The sequence below is a fragment of the Onychostoma macrolepis genome, chromosome 06 (assembly GCF_012432095.1).
Source record: "Onychostoma macrolepis isolate SWU-2019 chromosome 06, ASM1243209v1, whole genome shotgun sequence".
Lineage (NCBI taxonomy): Eukaryota > Metazoa > Chordata > Actinopteri > Cypriniformes > Cyprinidae > Onychostoma > Onychostoma macrolepis.
The window spans coordinates 31,223,693-31,243,572 of record NC_081160.1 but is presented as its reverse complement, the minus strand read 5'-3'; the positions used below and the strand labels follow the sequence as shown (position 1 = coordinate 31,243,572).

Sequence of the window (19,880 nt, the reverse complement as noted above, 5' to 3'; positions counted from 1 at the left end):
TAAAGAGCAGATGTTCAGCTTGCGTCGCCCACCACAATTAGTGTATATTGGCAGCCGTACGCACAAACCCATCCAAGACAAAAGCGTTAATTAACGTCCAATATCAGGTTTAGATGGTGTTCTGTCTGCCATCTTTCTGATATCTTACCCTCCGGCGTTAAAGGCGCCTGGATGTCTTGGGTCTTGGTGGCCTGTTTTTTTTGCTTTTTTGTTGTTCGTCTTTTTTAATATTTCACTCTCGCTCTCACCATCGTTCCCCGAGGCTCGGCGGTGGGTGAACCTGTCTATACACAGTACATCACTTTACACGGCTGTAACGTATATCCGCCTCATGCGTATCTGCTTTCCTTTCATTTCCCAGGAATGCGACCAAGTTCACATCGATGATGTGGCCTCGGATGACAATGGGCAGGACTTGAGGTAGAGTATGACTTTCCTTCATCTAGCACAGCGAGCAACAATATAAGCATTTCCAATAAAACAGATATTATATGCCGTAAAGGGATCCTGTACTTTATGCTGCTGACATATTGAGTATTAAACGTTGTTGGTTTTTATCATAGTTTGAGGCAAGCCCTCGCTCTGCTTCCAGACGTTTTATGATGGACATTAATCACACGTTTAAGAGCACGTCTACAGAGTTATTAAATGAACAGTCCTCTGAAAATTACATTTCTGTCAATATTTACTCACCCTTTTATTCCAAAACCCATATTAATACTCCGAAAAAGTACCTTAATTTTTACCTTGATTTTTACTGAAAATGTATTTTTGGTTAACTTTTTTCAATTAATTACTGTGAACTGATCCTATATGAAAAAGCAACAGGAATATTTTTTTAATGTTCGAAAAAGAATAAAAGCAGTCTATATGATTTTGGAAGTGTTTTATTTTAAATTATTATTATTATTATTGTTGACAGTAAAAAGAAATAATAATATTGCAACAATTCTTGAAGCAAGTAATATTTTAATAGCATTTTATTGTTGATGAGAGCAATGTAATTAATTGATTAATTATAATTAATATTAATATAAATTTATTTTTATTTTTATTTTATTGTAAAAGAAAATTATTTCTTTATTTTTAATTGACAGATTTTTTTCCTCCTCCTAATTATTTACTGATTATGAACCGATGCTATATGACAAAGGAGCAGGAACATTTTTATTTTATTATTAAATGTTCTTTTATGGAATGACAAGGGGATGAATAAATTTTGGCACCATTTTCATTTTTAGGTGAGATATACCTTAAGCATAACGGCATGCTAACACACTGGTTATCAAACATTATTGGCCTGGTTTCACAGACAGGGCTTAGACTAAGCCAGGATTAGGCCATAGTTCAATTAGGACATTTAAGTAATTTTTATAAACATGCTTAGAAAAAAAAAAACATTACTGGGGTGCATCTTGAGACAAAACAAAGGCACTGATATATTTTAAGATCAGTCAGTGCAAGTTTATTTCAGTTGAAACAGCTCAGACTTACATTTTAGTCTAGGACTAGGCTTAAGCTTTGTCTGTGAAACCGAGGGTAAGTTTCTTATCACAGTTTGTAGGCAGACTCTCTCTCTGCTTCCAGACATTTTACGATGGACATTAATCAGACTTTTGGGAGCGTGTCAGGAGAAACAGTGTTTGGAGGTGTGGAGCGGATCTGAAGCTGACCGTGTGTGTGTCTGTACTTGCAGCACGTATAACTTTGGCACGGATGGTTTCCAGAGCCCAGCAGGTGGAGGCACGCTATGCTTGGGCTCAGGTGTTCACGGCGGGGTCGACTGGATGAGGAAACTTGCCTTCCGCTACCGCCGTCAAAGAGATCTATAACACCTACAAGAACAATGTAGGAGGTGAGAAGAGAACCCCGCAGCATTCCACAGCTATGAATACAAGCACAATTAGTACCAGAAATGTCTAGTACACAACACATAGATCCTGTTCTCAAATCTGATTGGTCGAATCATGCTGGAAGCCGTTGTAAAAGAGCTGAAGTACACACAGCTGTAGCCGCATATCAGTTGACTTCTATATTAACGCATCAACTGTAAACACTGCACAGTTAGACTGAAGAACAATTACCAGGTGCAAAATTATAATAAAGATATAAAGTAATAATATAGTAGTAATATTATTATTATTATTGTTGTTGTTGTTGACAGGAACAAGAAATAATAATAATAGTGCAACAATTCTTGAAGCAAGTAATATTTTAATAGCATTTTATTGTTGATGAGAGCAATGTAATTAACTGATTAATTAATTATAATTAATATCAATATATTTTTATTTGGATATGCAATACATATGTATGTGTAATATTTAATTACATTTATTTATACAAATACTGTAGAATTGGGCGTTTCAGCTATTTGCTACCTTTGGCCCTGTGGGTAAAAAAATTAAATACAGACAAGTATAAAAAAAAAATCACAATGTAATTGGACAGTTGTGATTTTTGACGTTCTAATACATTAAATATGTAATAGGTAAAAATGTAAAAGAAAATAATATATTTATTATAGATTTTCAGTTCTTCAAAATGAAATGAAATAAAAATAAATTATTAAGTCATGGTAAAAACATTGAAAAATAAAACACTGGAAATTAAGAAATTATTATTAAATATGATTTAGATATTCAGAATAAAACTATTTATTGTTGTATATCATATTATAAAAATAAATAAATAAATAAACTAAACACTGGAACACAAAAGTGCCTGTAGTTCAAGAAACCTTGTTAAATATTATTTCATATTAAATTATTTAGAAAAAAAACAAATAAATGATTGTACATCGTTTTATTGTTGTGGTTATAAAAGCAGCAAGTCACTCAAGGCCATGTGTTACACTGGTTTTAAGAGGGTTTTACGAACTCCTCTTCGCTCTGTGCCAAACAACCCTATAAAATCACTGTAATTCAGGGCCAGTTGGTGACATTTCTTACTGTTATTTTTGGATTCTCAGAAGCAACATTCATTAATTGGTTTCATGAATCTTCAGTCTGATGGGTTTTGTGAATGGCTCATGGTTGCTGTTGTTCTGCAGGTTTGTTGGGCAGTCCGAAGCGGGAAGAGTGGCTTCAGCTGAGGCGGGAGATGGAGGTTTTGACGGATCTGTGGCTGACGCAGGCACTCAAAGCTCTCGCTCTCATCAACTCCAGGTGAGGACAGCACACATATACGACGACACAGTCGCTCGTTACAGCAATATTCCAGAGTTCAAGAGCAGAAACTACCTTCTGTGGTAATCCACAGTATGCCACAGATACTGAATCTGGAATATTCCTTTAACAATAGACCTGATTTTACAGCAAGTTACAGCAGTTTTGTGTCACTCAAACATAATGGGTTTTGGCAAGCAAAGCACACTGTCAGCATCAAAGATTGATGACACTGACAGATGATGATTAATAGCACTTGATTTGCCAACATATTTCTGTCTCATGACTTATTTTACTTATTTAACAGGAAAGTGAGGTTTAGCAGAACCTCTGAGCTGCTTTTCAATGAAATCTATATAGTGACCAGAACCTGTCAAGATCCAAAAAGCACCAAAAACCATCTTAAATGTCCATATGAATAGTGCACTGTATTTCAAATTCTCTGAAGTCATAGGATATAAACTATGGAAGTTTATTTTTATCACAGAATAATCAAACTTTTTATGATTTTTTTTTTTTTTATCACAATTCTGCCTTAAAAAAAAAAAAAAAAAAAAATCTCATAATTCTTTTTTTTCCCCACAATGGAATAAAAAAAAAAAAAGATAATTGCAACTTTTTTGCAATTCTCATTTTTATTTTATTCTTTGCAATTGCAATTACATCTCACAATTTGGACTTTGCAATTATACATTTATATTTCGCAATTATGAGATTATATCTTGCAGTTATGTTCATGTTTTGCAATTGAGTTATTTCACAAATATGAGATTATATGATATATCTCGCAATTAAGTTATGTCTTGTAATTATGAGTTATGTTTCACAATTGAGATTGTATTTCACAATTATATATTTTGCAATTCTGAGTTTATATTTTGTAATTACAAGTTAATATTTTGCAATTATGAGTTTTTTTTTTTTTTTATAGTTATGACTTTATATCTCACAGTTCTGAAAAGTCATTTTTTTTTAATTCCATGTCTAAAATAAGCTTCCACAAGAAATAAATGCAAATGAAGCCTTTTTTCACTAAAATCTTCCCCTCCATCAAAGCTCTAAATCTGTATGTTTTTTACAGAGAAACTCTGCTAAACTAAATCCAAACCAGATTTTTATTTACAGTCACGGCTAAAAGTGATCAAAGAAGGCTCTGAAAATAAACCAGCATTATTAATCCTTTTGATCTTCTATTTTTAAAAAATCACAAAAATCTAATCTTTCATTGAGCTAAAACAATTGAAAATGGGGGAAAATCTCATTATGAAATTAATGTTTTTCTCAAATTCACGTTGGACACAATTATTGGTACCCCTAGAAATTCTTATGAGTAAAATATCTCTGAAGTATATTCCCATTCATATTCACAATTTTGAGCATACCAGCGTGATTATGAACATGAAATTATCCAGCCATGGCTTTCTGTTTCACAGAAACATAAATAGGACAGAAAACAAAGGCCAAATTCCCTTAATCATGCATCACAATGAGTTAAACCAAAGAATATAGTTCTGATGTGCAACAAAAGATAATTGAGCTTCACAAATTAGTGAAGTGGCTTTAAGAAAAGAGCTGGAGCAGTGAAAATTCCCTTTACCACCATCAGGGCAATAATTAAGAATTTCCAATCAACATAAAATGTTATGAAACTGCCTGGAAGAGGACATGTGTCTATATCGTCCTAATGCACGGTGAGAAGGAGAGTTTGAGTGGCTAAAGACTCTCCAAGGACCACAGCTGGAGAATTGCAGAAAAAAGTTGAGTCTAAAAAAAAAAAAAATTGTCAAACAGCACCTATATCACCACATGTTGTTTGGGAGTGTTTCAAGAAAAATTCTCCTCGCTCATCCAAAAACAAACTCCAGCATATTCAGTTATCAGACACGACTGGAACTTCAAATGGGACTGGCTTCTATAGTCAGATGAAACTAAAAAATGAGCTTTTTAGCAGCAAACACTCAAGATGGGTTTGGTGAACACCGGGATAAAAAGTACCCCATGTGTACAATGAAATATACTGCTGTATTTTTGATGTTGTGGGCCTATATTTCTGCTGGAGGTCCTGGACATCTTGTTTAGACACATGGCATCATGGATTCTATCAAATACCAACAGATAAAAAATCAATAAGTGACTGACTCTGTTAGAAATCTTATAATGGGCCATGTTTGGATCTTCCAACCGTACAATAATCCAAACACAAACCTCAAAAACAACACAAAAATGGGTCACTGAGCACAAAACCAAGCTTCTGCTGGCCATTCCAGTCCTCTGACCTGAACCCTGTAGAAAATGAGTGAACTGAAGAGAAGAAGCTGTGAATCTAAAGGGTCTGGAGTGATTCTGGATGAAGGAATGGTCTCTGATCTCTTGTCAGGTGTCTCTAACCTCATCAGGCATTATAGGAGAACATTTAGAGCTGTTAAACTGGCAAATGGAGGTTTCAAAAAGTATTGAATAAACTGGCGCCGTTAATTGTGGCCAATGCGTATTAGAGAAAAACATTTATTTCATAATGATATTTCCCCCCATTTAAAATTATTATTCTCCAATGAAAGGTTAGATTTTTTTTTTTTAAATAAGATTAAAAGGATTAACAATGCAGATTAATTTTCACAGCCTTCTTTGATCATATTTACCAAGGGTGCCAGTACTTTTGGCCATGACTGTAAGACTGCAGTATTCCTTTAAGAATGATTTTTGTCCTTCTGACAGACTGAACTGTGTGAACGTGATGGTCACCACCACGCAGCTGATTCCAGCGCTCTCCAAAGTGCTTCTCTACGGTCTTGGAGGAGCTTTTCCCATCGAGAACATCTACAGCGCCACCAAAACAGGTTTGCTGCCACTTCAAATGCTGCATTTCAGACAGTTTTCCTGATCTAGAAACAGAATTGTTAACATCATGTGCCTGTTCTAGGTAAAGAAAGCTGCTTTGAGCGCGTGACCCAGAGGTTCGGCCGGAGAGCCGTGTATGTGGTCGTGGGGATGGAGTCGAGGAGGAGACGGTCGCCAAGAAGGTGTGAAGGAATAATGCCAAAACACATACTGAATGAGTACTGTAATCATGCATTATGGGATTAAAAAAATTTATTATTACTGGTATTTTCTAGAGAAACATGGTATTATTGTGCCATGGCATCGTTTTATTAGCAAAGGTGAACGTTTTTGGGGACAAAAACAAAAAACATTAACTATCATTACACATTTTAAAATGAATAAAGATAAAATATATAAATAAATATGATATATATTATAAATAAGTAATGTTATTTTAATTTATTATATATTTTATATTGTAATTTAATATACATTAAGTATTATACAGTTATTACTATTTTTGTAATATGATTATAAAAATGTGATATATTTATATTGAATTATATTTGTTATAATCCTAGTTTTATTTTATAGTTATTTTTATTAGTTAGCATTTATATTATTAAAAATTATATAATGTTATATTATAATTCAGTAGATTTTAATATTATTCAGCGTTATTGTTTTTAAAATAATAAATATTTTAAATATATTTTACAATATATATTTTTAATTGTGTATTTACATTATATTATGGTTTTATTTTGTAATGTAATGGTTTTATTATATTTATATCATTAAAATATGTAAATAGATTTTATATTTGAATTGAATGTGTTTTAATATTCAGTTTTTATAAATAAATATTTTTAAATATTAAAAATTACATATTTATCTTAAATAGTATTTGTTATAATTATTTTTATTTTAAACGTAATCTTTTTTTATAATTATCATTTATATTACAATTGAAATCACAATTGTTTTTTTTTATATAAAAATGCATTTAACCAAACATGATGTAAAAGTATCCTTATCATATCAAAATATATCCAAATCTTTATTCTCAAGATACTTTTCAGGCAGTTTAAAAAAGTTATTTTAAAAGGGGTTAAACCTCTACATATTTAATATGACATTAAATGGTAACTTTTTTTTGTAATATCATGACTGACAATTATCATTTTCATCAGCCATGGCAAATAAATGTTAATGTAGTTGTGATGTTGTGATGTTGTGATGTCCTGCAGAAGAACATGCCGTTCTGGAGAGTGACGTGCCGTGCGGATCTGGAGGCATTGAGTCATGCACTTGAGCTGGATTACCTCTAGAGGGCAGCATGTGTCCGTCTGCCGTCTCCCGTCTCCCGCCGCGCCTCAGACGTGTGTGTGCAGTCCACAGGAATCACATGACCCAGCCAAGAACTGCAGGACCAATCAGCAGGGAGCAGCAATCTTACTGGAAACGTTTGCTTCAAATCAATCCAAGAAAAACGCTTTTTTTCTCTTTCTCGCACTCCACCTGAGAGGCTCAGCTCTTTCATTCACTCGCTTTTCTTCACAACAGCACTGCACTGAAAACAAAGACCCATCAGCGACTGATTCAGAAAGCCCATGTTCGGAATAACATACTATCACACTACTCATACTATTTCTGCAGTATGCAGTATATATACTGTGCACAGTGTGTGTATTTTCTGTTTGTGCAGAAAGCCTGATGACAATGGAGCACAACGCATGGGTATCCCAGAATGCAATGCACTTGACTTGATTTTTTTACACCTCATCTCTTTGGACTGCCAAAAAAATGCAAACAATTCCCACAGAAACTGGATTCAAAATAACTATTTTTATTTCTGAGATGAAACTAGAAGTCATGTGACAGTAATGCAGCAAACTACTGTTTGAAATGTTTATCACAATGCATAATGTGTACTAGTTTTTTTTATATATTAAGCAGTATACAGTGTAAAGTGTGCAGTATGCTGTAATGTTTGTTAGTATTGTTTTCTAAACATAACCGTTCTGAAACAACCCATTTTAAGGATGAAAGGCGTGTAAAAATAGAAGATTTTAGCATTTTTTTTTTTTTTTACATTTCTTACAGCATTAAATCATATGCATTTCAATGAAAAAAAAACACCAAATTCATAAGTGAAGATAAAAAATACAAGATTTGATATAATTGTATGTAATCAGAACTGATATTTTTCTTGCAATATCATACCAAATTGATTGAATATTGCACCATATGTAAAAAGAATAATTCAATAAATGTTAACTTGAATTAAAGTGCATTAAAATTAAGATATTGTACTAAAACTGCAGAAAAACTAACCCCTCACTTTTTGAGCACAAAGTACTGCAAATCCACTTATTTTAATGGAAACTCCTGAAGTGATTTAAAAGTGAACTAACCAAGAAATTAGCCAAAGTATTGTAGCAAATCATACTGCTACTGGTACTAAAAGAAATGACACGATTAACTTATGAATGTCAGTGTCCTGTGAGTTTCTGACTTCTTTTCCTCCTGTGTCTCTGACGTTTGCCTGAACATCATGTGGTTTGTTACTGGTGTATATTTGTTACTTTGCTGAAGTTGATATACTGTATACTGTACTGTATGTGCCACTCTGACCTGCATGTGCTCTTCACAACTGCTTTTGTTCGCTATGATTTGTATATAAGGTTTTATTGATTATTTCTGGGCTTATTATAATAGAATAAAGATAAATTAATTTCATTCTCATGTCTCCTTCATAAAGCAGCTTTTACCTTGTGTTAATTGGAATAAACAGTTATGCAAAATTATTGTTTAGTCTGGCATAAATCTCACAAAGAAATATCCAGCTCAAATTTCACTCTAAAATCAAAAGGAAAATAAAATGCTATTTTGCATAAATAAAACAAAGCCTTTTTGAATACTGACAAATCCTTAAATTCCATTTCTATAACAATTAAGCACATTTAAACACCAATTTTAAATTATAAGGCAAATAAAATTAAATATTTATGTCAATTTTATATTTAATTATACATTATTTAATTTATTTAAATATTATTTTATTTATTTGGATGTCCGGCTGGACATCCAAATGCTCGCCAATCATTCATCCACCACAAATATGGCTTATCATCTGACATATGTAAGTATTAGCAACTTTACATGGCTGCTCAATCTAATGTTGACCTAATGTTAGAGAAATATCAGCTATTCAAGTGTCTGTGCAGAAGCTGAACAGTAGCATTCACTGCAGGACAGATGGAGGCGCACACTTACTCCTAAAATACGCTGTAATTTTTGGTCATACAGATAAGAGTAATACATCTTTAAAATCTGTAAAGACTCTACGTTTATTTCTGTGCACTCACAATAACAACAAAACATTGTGCTTTTGTAAAATAATGAAAGCAAACAGGATGCGCTTTCTGCAGTCTCGTTCTGTGAACTTGAGCGCGAAACTCTGTGTATATCTTTGCCTTACAGACATTAGAAATATATCTATAGAGAGTGAAATGTCTACATTCAAATGAACCAATTCAAATGGAAAACAAATATTCTCAGATTATTTAATCAGTATGAAACATATACAGGCGCATCACTACTGCGGAGATGACGAGTCAGTGTCACTGAATTCATCTCTTAAACCGATACAAAGCACTTGTTTATCAGTGAATTATAAAAATATTAATCCAGCCTCCTTACTGTTTTTCCTTGACACATTCATAATCATAGCTTCTGCGGTGCGATGTGGCAAGCTTTATGCTTGTGCTTGAGTGCTTATTAGGCAATGTAGGCCATTAAAGGCTCATTATAATGATTTAAATAGTTTATTAATAAACGTGTGGTTAGTCAACTAATGCTTAAAATGAACGACTACTAGTCGACCAGAAAAATCCTTAGTCGAGGGCAGCCGTATATATATATATATATATATATATACACACACAACCCAAATTCCGGAAATGTTGGGACGTTTTTTAAATTTGAATAAAATGAAAACTAAAAGAATTTCAAATCACATGAACCAATATTTTATTCACAATAGCATAGATTGCATAGATAAAATAACAAAAGTTTAAACTGAGAAATTTTACAATTTGATGCACAAAATGAGCTCATTTTAAATTTGATGCCTGTTGGCATCTGCAGATGTCATGGCGGATTGTGTTTACCGACAGTGGTTTCTGGAAGTATTCCTGGGCCCATTTAGTAATGTCAATGACAGAATCATGCCGATGAGTGATGCAGTGCCGTCTGTTTTTGCTTTTTCAGCCCTTTGTTGCCCCTGTTCCATCTTTTCTGAGACCTGTAGCAGGCATCAAATTTGAAATGAGCTCATTTAGTGGATAAAAGTGTAAAATTTCTCCTTTTAAACATGTGTTATGTTCTCTATGTTCTATTGTGAATACAATATTGGCTCATGTGATTTGAAAGTCTTTTAGTTTTAATTTTATTCAAATGTAAAAACGTCCCAACATTTCTGAATTGGTTGTATATATATATATATATATATATACACACACACACACAGAGAGAGAGAGAGAGAGAGAGAGAGAGAGAGAATTCATTATAATATTAGTTCATATTTAAAAATATTAAATTTTTAGATAGGTTAATAGTGATGTGGGAGAAAATGGTGGATTTACAGTTAAACAGATAAAATACACTTAAGAAAATAAGTCATAGCAATAAACACATAATTCATATTTGACAGTCTAGTCTTATCAACACTTCAATATACAGAGACACTGAGTAATAAGTTCAGTCCAGTGGAAACATACTATACAATTATTAAGAAATTATATGCAGCAAAAATAATATATTATATTGTATTATACAGTGGGTGAACTGAAAAATTACTGTAGAAGAGACACGATTAACTGCTTTAATAGTACAAGCTTTGCTGCCATCTGCTGGAACTTCACCTCAATTACATCAGCATATCTTAAATGACAACTCGTTTACCTAGTGTATTTGTATAAGAGCATATTTTTAATGGCCCTTGATGACACTTTCACCATCAGTCCGCACATCATGTTGTTGTCATTGTAACTTTGCACCTTGAGTCCGGGCCACATAGTAGAACAGAGACACACCGCTAAACACGAGCTGCCCCAGATCAGTTCAGAGCTTGTGTGCTCAACACTTGTTTGATCAGCTCGTGTTGACAGATCATAGCTAATGCTCGTAAAGGAATGTTTGGATGAGTAACTCAGAGCTCAGCGGCCCCTGCGGCCCCTTAAGTGAGTTTGATCTGAAGGCAAATGTCAATGACTCGCCTCACAACTTTGTTTTTCAGGTGAAGGTGTAGCGAAGAGGCTATTCTGCTCTATTCTGTCATCAGTGTTGGGGAGTAACTAGTTACATGTAACAGAATCACATCATTTAATTGCAAAATAAATGTAGTTTCTCTGTAAATCTGTTACAGAGAAAAAAATGTGTACTTAAATTACAGTTACTTATGAAAATGTTAACGATTACAAAGGGGGTTACATCTGATTTTCACACATATACACAGATTTAATGGATTCCTATCCCAAATTGCATTGACTGCCACATATGAGCAGTGTTGGGCTAGTTACTCAAAAAATCTAATGTATAACTCGTTACTAGTTACTACTTTCAAAAGTAATATTGTTACCTTACTTATTACTTTCTGGCAACAGTAATCAGTTACACTACTAGTTACATTACTTTTTCTTCACACCCCACAGAAGTTGTAACTGTGTATCTTCCAGATAAAATTCTTCTTGAATGTTACTATCAACATATTTCTTCCTCATCATTTGACCAAAATCCATATTGGATCGCAGTCAGAAGTTATTACAAACACTCAATAGTGATTGATAGTGGCATTCAAGTAGAAGTGTTGTTAACATGTTGATTTTATCAAATCACATGAGTTTGTAAGAAACTGTTTAATTTTCCAAAAATATTTTTAATTGTAATATAATGTACCACATGCTGATCAGAGGGATGTAATGCCAGAGTAAAGACTTACAACAGATCTTTTTTCTTGACAAAATCAATATAATGCAATATTTCTATCTGCTGAATGTAAGCTTCTCCATATTCCAAGCTTGCCTGCTGCACTGGGGACATTATTTGATTGTTAGATTTTAAATCAGCGGGGTTGAGGCATGAAAAGTAACTAAGTAACTAAGCTGTTTTATGGAAAGTAACTGTAATATTATTACTGAAATCTTATTAGTAATTAGTTACACTACTAGTTACTGCAAAAAGTAATACACAACACTGCATATGAGACACCAGCGATCCAGGGGCCAGTTGTTTGATCGGATTTTGGCCATCGGATTGGATCAAATCTTGAAAATGGGTTGTTCAAAATGAAAGAAAAAAAGGATTCTGAATTCGGATTAGATCACAAAATCCAGTCTTGATTTTGATCTGGATTAAATCCTCAATTTGTGTTTTTCAAAATGTTTTAGTAAGATTGGGATACTTTTGATCCAAAAAAAAAAAAAAAACTGGATTATTCTGATCCCAGCAGAAAGATGGATTTCAGGAACAAAAATGTAATAAAACTTTAAAACTGGTCCAAAAAATACAATATTTGTAACGTCCCCAAACAGCTGTCAATATCAAACAAAAATATTATATTAATTTTAAAGGTTTTTTTTTTTTTTGTAAACTTCATTGGCACAATCATCAGAAATGGACCAGTCAGAATTAGTTATTTGTGTAAACGCAGTGCAAAACTAGAATGCAAAACTTTGGCATTTTTTCCCATCACAATGTCCCTTTAGGGGCTCCGTTGCTTTGAAAAACCGACACAAAATTAAGATGGGTTACCTGAACCTGGATAGTAAAACATGGGATTTTCAAATCCAGATCATTCTGATCCTGATTAATCGTTTTGAACAACTGACCCCAGGAGTATGGAACACAGAATAGGACACATGCTTATTCAATAACTGTTTTATTTCCTATTTAGGTTCATGTGTATGCTATGTTTTTTTAAGATTATCTGTTTTTTCTAAGACATTGTTAGATGCCAGTGTTTCCTGTCATTGAAAGGTTTGATTTCAAAAACAGTATCATAGCTATTAAACTATTTCTTGTTATGATTTTAAATCTGGATTTAACGTCAGAACAATCTCAAAATAAAAAGAGGTGCTAAAGTCTGATTTTGTGGTGGCTGTGCTTTGAAATTAAATTCTTATCATCTTAATTCAAGTGATGAGGGATTTTGAAAGTCTTACAGTAATCAGTGTTGAGTACAAAGTTTAACCCTTTCTGCTTTAAATGTTTGAAAATGATTTAGTTGAAAACATTTGTTAGAAATTTAGAGAAGAAATCAAATGTAATTAGTTACATTAATAAAGTAATTGGAATAGTTACACTATATTTATTACATTTTAAATAGGGTAACTTGTAATCTGTAATCTATTACATTACAAAGTAACCTTCCCAACACTGTCTATCATCCTATTATGAATAAAACTATATTTGATGTGTAATATCTGGTTTGTGTAATATCTCACTCCATATAATAAAAGCAAAGGGAAACCGCATAGGACAGACATGAAAATCTGAGCCAAAAACTAAAAACAGGATGAATGGTGGGTCAAAATGACCATTTTCACCTGAGATTGAGAGCCCAATTACAGGGGGTTAAAAATTACTTCAGAAAGATGGCAGCATCATAATGTTATTTTCACCAAGATTAGTAGGTCTGTTGACTTTAACCTGTTGACTTTAGCAATCTTTGTTGCATTATGCGCCAATGGTGACCATTCAAAAATGGAGAAAGAACACTTTTCAAGTTTTTTCTCCAAAGGTTGCATGCCTGTAACTCAAGAAGTATAAAATATATCTTAATGCCCTTTTAGATATTGGGTCTTAACAAACTTTCCTTTTGGCTTCTTCATTTTTAAGGCTCTATATGGTTCGGTTCCAGAGATAACAGAATTTCAATATGGCTCCAGGAATAAATTGTTAAATTGTACACATTTTCAGTGGTCAAAAACCAAATGTGGGTCATTTTGCAAAAATATGATACTTCTTTTCTTTTAAAGAGGAATGTCTGAAGAACAAATAATGTTGAAAGTAGAACATTATTTGTATCTTGTTCCCTTCTGTTCAAACAACTGCATTGAACATACCTGTCTGAGTGCCATAAGTATTCTTTTCTTCAAAGTTTGCAGAATATGTTGACATGCTTTAATGTTCAAAAGACACATTATTTTTCAAATACTGTACATTATTGTTGGTCCTCTATGCCCCGCCTCTCTCAAACGCGTCGTTTTCAACAAAGCCCCTCCTTCCGACAAGCACAGTCTGCTCTGATTGGCCAGCTGACACAGTGCTTTGTGATTGGCCGAACACCACAAGCACGCGTCAGAAATGTAACGCACCTTACCATAATTGAGAGCTTCAGATTTCAAAGTAAATATCAAGACAGTTAATAATGTCGTTAGTTTTACCATCAGTTCAAGCCCGAAAGGGCAACAGAGTCACGTGACAGACACAGTGATGATACTCGTATGTATTTGCAGTACACAAGCCATGGTTAAGACAGCTGATGTGCTATGATTTCTGACAGGCTGTTCACTCCCTGACATCCCTGACGCGGCTGCATCAACACTACTGCGGTTACTGAAACATGCCTTGGGTGGCATTACGCAAATATTTCCACATCGTGACGTAGACATGTGGGGCGTGTTTTCATGAGGCGTTTTAGCCCAGTCTGGATCAGCCTTCTCTTTTAGACAGAATTAATCCTTTTGTGGGAGACTTTGAGCTTTGTAACTCTGCAGATCGTATACATGCACAAACAGCTACATAACACACTAAAGAAAAGGAAAACAAGAAATCGCATCATATGACCCCTTTAACTCAAGAAGTATTAAATATATTTAGTTCGTAATAAACTTTTCTTTTGGAATCTTCATTTTCAAGGCCTTACACTGTTCAGTCCCAGAGATACTGGGATGTCAATGAAGCTCTATAATCAGATATATATCTGATTTATATTTGATATTTATCTACATTTTCATTTTCAGATAATGTGAACAATTTACTCCTGGAGCCATACTGAAATTTAATTATATCTGCAACCGAACCATCTAGGGCCTTAAAAATAAAGATGCCAAATGGGGAGTTTGTTAAGACCCAATATCTTAAAGTGAATTAATATATATTTAATACTTTTTGAGTTGCAAGCATGCAAACTTTGGAGAAAAAACTTGAAAAGTGCTCTTTCCCCATTTTTGAATGGTCACCATTGGCACATAATGCAACAAAAATTGATAAAGTCCGCAGATTTTACTAACAGACCTACTAATCTCTCTGTAAAAGTAACATTATGATGCTGCCATCTTCCTGAAGTCATTTTTACCCCCCTGTAATTTGGATCTAAATCTCAGGTGAAAATTGCCATTTTGACCCCCCTCTACAAAACAGTGGATTACTCAGGAAATATTCATCCATGACATTTCATATTTTGGCTATCACCGCTATACATGTTTATCTTTCTTCAGAAAAAATATTAGCAAAATCAGAAATTTGAGCTGGGGACCTCTGGCTGAGCTGACATGCAATGACACATCAACATTTAGCAAAACACTTGATCAATGATGATTTGAACACTTTGTTTGTTCATTTGTTTGTTTTGGCATGGCTGTCATTATAATAAACTATGTGAATGTCACCGGGTTTAGATCATAGAGCACATAGATTTATCTGGCAATGCTTTTAAACCACTTACACGTGTTTGCTAAAATCAATATTAACTTTGAACATTTGATTATTTACTTTTTCTCCCCCCTTTTTAAATACAAAGATTAATATTTTTTTTCCTTTGTAGATCAACTGTCTGAAGTGATTTGAGGATAAAGATTCCTACAGATTTTGGAAAGGTAAAGATGTTATTTTATTTGTTCTATGGCATTATTACTTAAAAATACATATAGTTTAAATGTATTAATAAAGCAATTGTATTACAAGATAAAACTATGACTCTAGCAAATAGAATTTAATATTAAATATGAAAAATAACAACAACAACAACAATAATAATAATAATAATAATAATATACAAATGATGAATATTTGAAATTATAATTATTATATAAAATAACAAACATATTTGTATTATAATTCTGTCTATAATTATATTATAATAACTACATGTATTTATAATAAATATTTATAATATATGTATAACAAATTTGATAAAAAATGATATTTTGTATATATTGTATTTCATTATAAATATAATAATTTTAATAATAGAAAATAAATATATAAATTGTAGGCAATTGTAAATAAAATAATAATAATAAAATATTATTAGTAATAAATAATAATAATAAAAGAATTTACAATAATAATAATAATAAAGAATATTTGTTCCACTGCATTTTTACTGTCAGATACATATGATTTTAAATTTAACTGACATAAATTATAAATATATTATAAAATAAAACTAATTTATAAACAATAATTTAATATAATAACAATAATAAATACTTATTTAATAAATTATAGTATAAAGATAAAATATTAATAATGTTAAATAATATTAAAAATATACAACAAATGAATATCAACATATATTATGAACTATTTAGGGTCATAATACAGGTTCATTTAGTGTTTAAAAGCATATTTGTAATGCAAATTATAATTATAATACAAATAATAGAATAAAAATAAATATGAATAAATGTATTAATAATGAATAATTAATCCAATATAAGTATCTATATAAATTTATTTTATCAAATAACAACAGAATAACTGTAATAATATAACATGAATTGTATGCAATTGTCAAATATCAGAAATATCTCATTTTAGTAAGCTTTTAGAATGAGTTACCAAAACATATTTGTTATTTAAATTAATATTATTTAGAACAGACAAATTACATCAAAAATTTGTTGCCAAACATGTTCTTCAATTCTTTAAAGACAACGAAACAGTCCTGTTAAAACGTATCCTTCACAAACTCAAAAACAGCGTTTCAACCGACTTAAACTTGTTTATTTGTCCCAATGTCCACTAATAAGAGCGGATCAATTTTGCCATGAAGTACATCATGCAAAGCTCACGCAATCAAATGCATGAACTTACACAAGTCACTCGCTCAACCCGGCTGTTGACTCATCCGGCATTCAGCATAACAAGTTTATGGCTACAAAGTCTATGTTTCAGAGTCCAGCCCAAAGAGACCTTGAGGAGTCATTTCAGAGAGAGCCGAAGGGGAAGCACAGAAACACGACATGCAGAAGGGACTGTGACCTCGAGCGGCCGCTGATTACACAGCCACACACCATCAACATGTAACAGCAGCGAGTTCACTCACTCTAGTGCCCTTGATGCACTCGCCGGACAGGAGACTGACATGTACCGTGATACAGCACTATCACCTCACACACAAATGACTTAATCAGACTACAGTCTAACCCAATGCTGCACACTCTCAATATACAGATTTGTGACCAATAAACAACTTTACTCAACTTTATTCAGTTCCTGTGTGAAAATGCCCTCAAAAACCTTTTAACACTTTGTGATTTAAATTCATTTAAATTACTTCAGTGCACGAAAGATAATTGATCTAAATTGTATTTATAAATTATGGCATCAATCAGAATCCTCACTGAAAAAAATGGGATTTTAAAAAAATGCATAGTATTAAGCTTTTTATGTAATGAATATTAACTATTGCATAAAGAAATAATTTCTTATCAAACAAGAAGCACTAAAAAAAACATGGAATTATGAAAAACTTCTGACACAATGTGCTTAATTGTCATAAAATCAGTGGTCAAATTGTCTCATTTTGTTTTAATGTTTGTATATATGTATCATTGATAATTAAAATAAATGTACAAATAAAAAAAAATAAAAAATCCTATTGCATTAAAAAAAAAAAAAAAAGTACTTTTTTTCTTTTGAATTTAGTGTGAAATGCAGATGTTTTTATATATTCGGAGTAGTGTTGGACCAATATGAGTTTTTCAATCCCCAGCCTTACTCACGTTAACTTGAATGCTGTCACAAAGCTGTCAAGAAATCAGTGGCTAAATTGTCTCATATTGCTGTAATTTTTATATTCAGATATTTCAAACTGATATTTCAGTTTTTCTTTTTTAATAAATCTGCAAAAATGTCAATAATACTGTGTTTTTCTGTCAATATGGGGTGCTGTGTGTACATTAATGAGGAAAAAAATGAACTTAAATTATTTTAGCAAATGGCTGCAATATAACAAAGAGTGAAACATTTAAGAGGGTCTGAATACTTTCCGTACCCACTGTATGTGTCAAAATATAAATACATATTGTCAAAATATTAACTTTACAGTACTAGGCGTTCATTTATTTATGCAATAAATATTTACTATTGCATTAATAAATCATTTCTTATTGCATTAAGAAGCCATTTAAATAATTTGTCTTTAAAATGCAAATGATTTTTGTGAGAATCATAACTTTGATGCTATCACAAAGGTCACATTTTGACATTTAATTCAAATTACTGCAGTGCACATAATTCTTTCTCTGATTTAATGCTGAAATGGAGAAGTTTTTCTGTGATTCCTGTCGTTATTGGTAAGGTGAACTAGTGAAGAGGGGTGTGAATGAGATGCTGGCAGAGGTCATGCAGTGCACAATGGTGATTGAGTGTGTGGATGTATCTGCTGGAGTTCAGCACACAGAGCACAGGCACTGCCTGAACCCGAGCACTGGCACCCATCCAGCAAAACACCAACGCTGACCTCCTGACACAAACACACGCGCACACACACACACAGACAGAGACAGAGACAGACAGACACAGACAGCGCTATAGTACAGCATGTCCCAAACAAAGTACATGGGAATATACTGGAAAATATAAGTGCAAAATTTTTTCAATACTGCAATATATGCATGGTTATTCTGTATATTGACTTGATAGAGAGAGAGATAGAGAGAGAGAGCAATGAAGATTAAAAACTGCAATAAATGTTTACGTACATGTAGCTCATTCATAATTAATTTCTCTTTCATGGGTTAACGCATGGGAAAATGTGAAAAAAGGGGAAAATGTGTAATGGTTAAAGTCACGCAACATTTGTGGGTGGAAAATCATATTTGACATTTATAACTTAACTGACTGAATGAGATATACAAGTAGACAACATACAAGAGTTACACAATAAATGTATATATTTCATCCTCATAATTCCAAATTTATATATATTGCACATATATGTTCCTATATAAATGTGAAATATTTATACACGCCTTAAAATGACATTACAATATTTTAGTCAATATATAGTCACATTGTTCAATATATGAAAAGCAGAAATTCCATATATGGGACCCTGGACAACAAAACCAGTCATTAGGGTCTATTTATTGAAATTGAGATTAATACATCATCTGAAAGCTGAATAAATAATCTTTCCACTAATGTATGGTTTGAGATACAACTATTTGAAAATCTGGAATCTGAGGGTGCAAAATAAATAAATAAAAAATACTGAGAAAATTGCCTTTAAAGTTGTCCAAATGAAGTTCTTAGCAATGTATACTACTAATCAAAAATGAAGTTTTGATATATTTACGGTAGGAAATTTACAAAATATCGTCATGGAACTTGATCTTTACTTAACACCCTAATGATTTTTGGGCATAAAAGAAAAATCAATAATTTTGACCCATACAATGTATTGTTGGCTATTGCTACAAATATACCCCGTGCTACTTATGACTGGTTTTGTGCTCCAGGGTCACATATATTGTTCAATATATTGTAATATATTTATATATTTACTCAATATATTATTCTGCATATTTTCAAGTGAATAACTTAAATTCAATTGCTAAATATTTAGATATAATCAAATTGGCTGTACAAGTCATT

General features: G+C 32.4%; 1 protein-coding gene across 1 annotated transcript in view; it reads left to right on the top strand.

Annotated features, from left to right (window-relative positions):
• eya2 (EYA transcriptional coactivator and phosphatase 2) overlaps positions 1-8,729 on the top strand; it is a 39,769-nt gene extending 31,040 nt beyond the window's left edge. The window contains 8 exon segments of the mRNA XM_058779907.1: positions 362-420; positions 1,697-1,816; positions 1,818-1,855; positions 3,053-3,167; positions 5,883-6,004; positions 6,088-6,147; positions 6,150-6,187; positions 7,238-8,729. Coding sequence (XP_058635890.1) covers positions 362-420; positions 1,697-1,816; positions 1,818-1,855; positions 3,053-3,167; positions 5,883-6,004; positions 6,088-6,147; positions 6,150-6,187; positions 7,238-7,318 — 633 coding nt within the window. The 3' untranslated portion in view covers positions 7,319-8,729.
• The last annotated feature ends 11,151 nt before the right edge of the window (positions 8,730-19,880 follow it).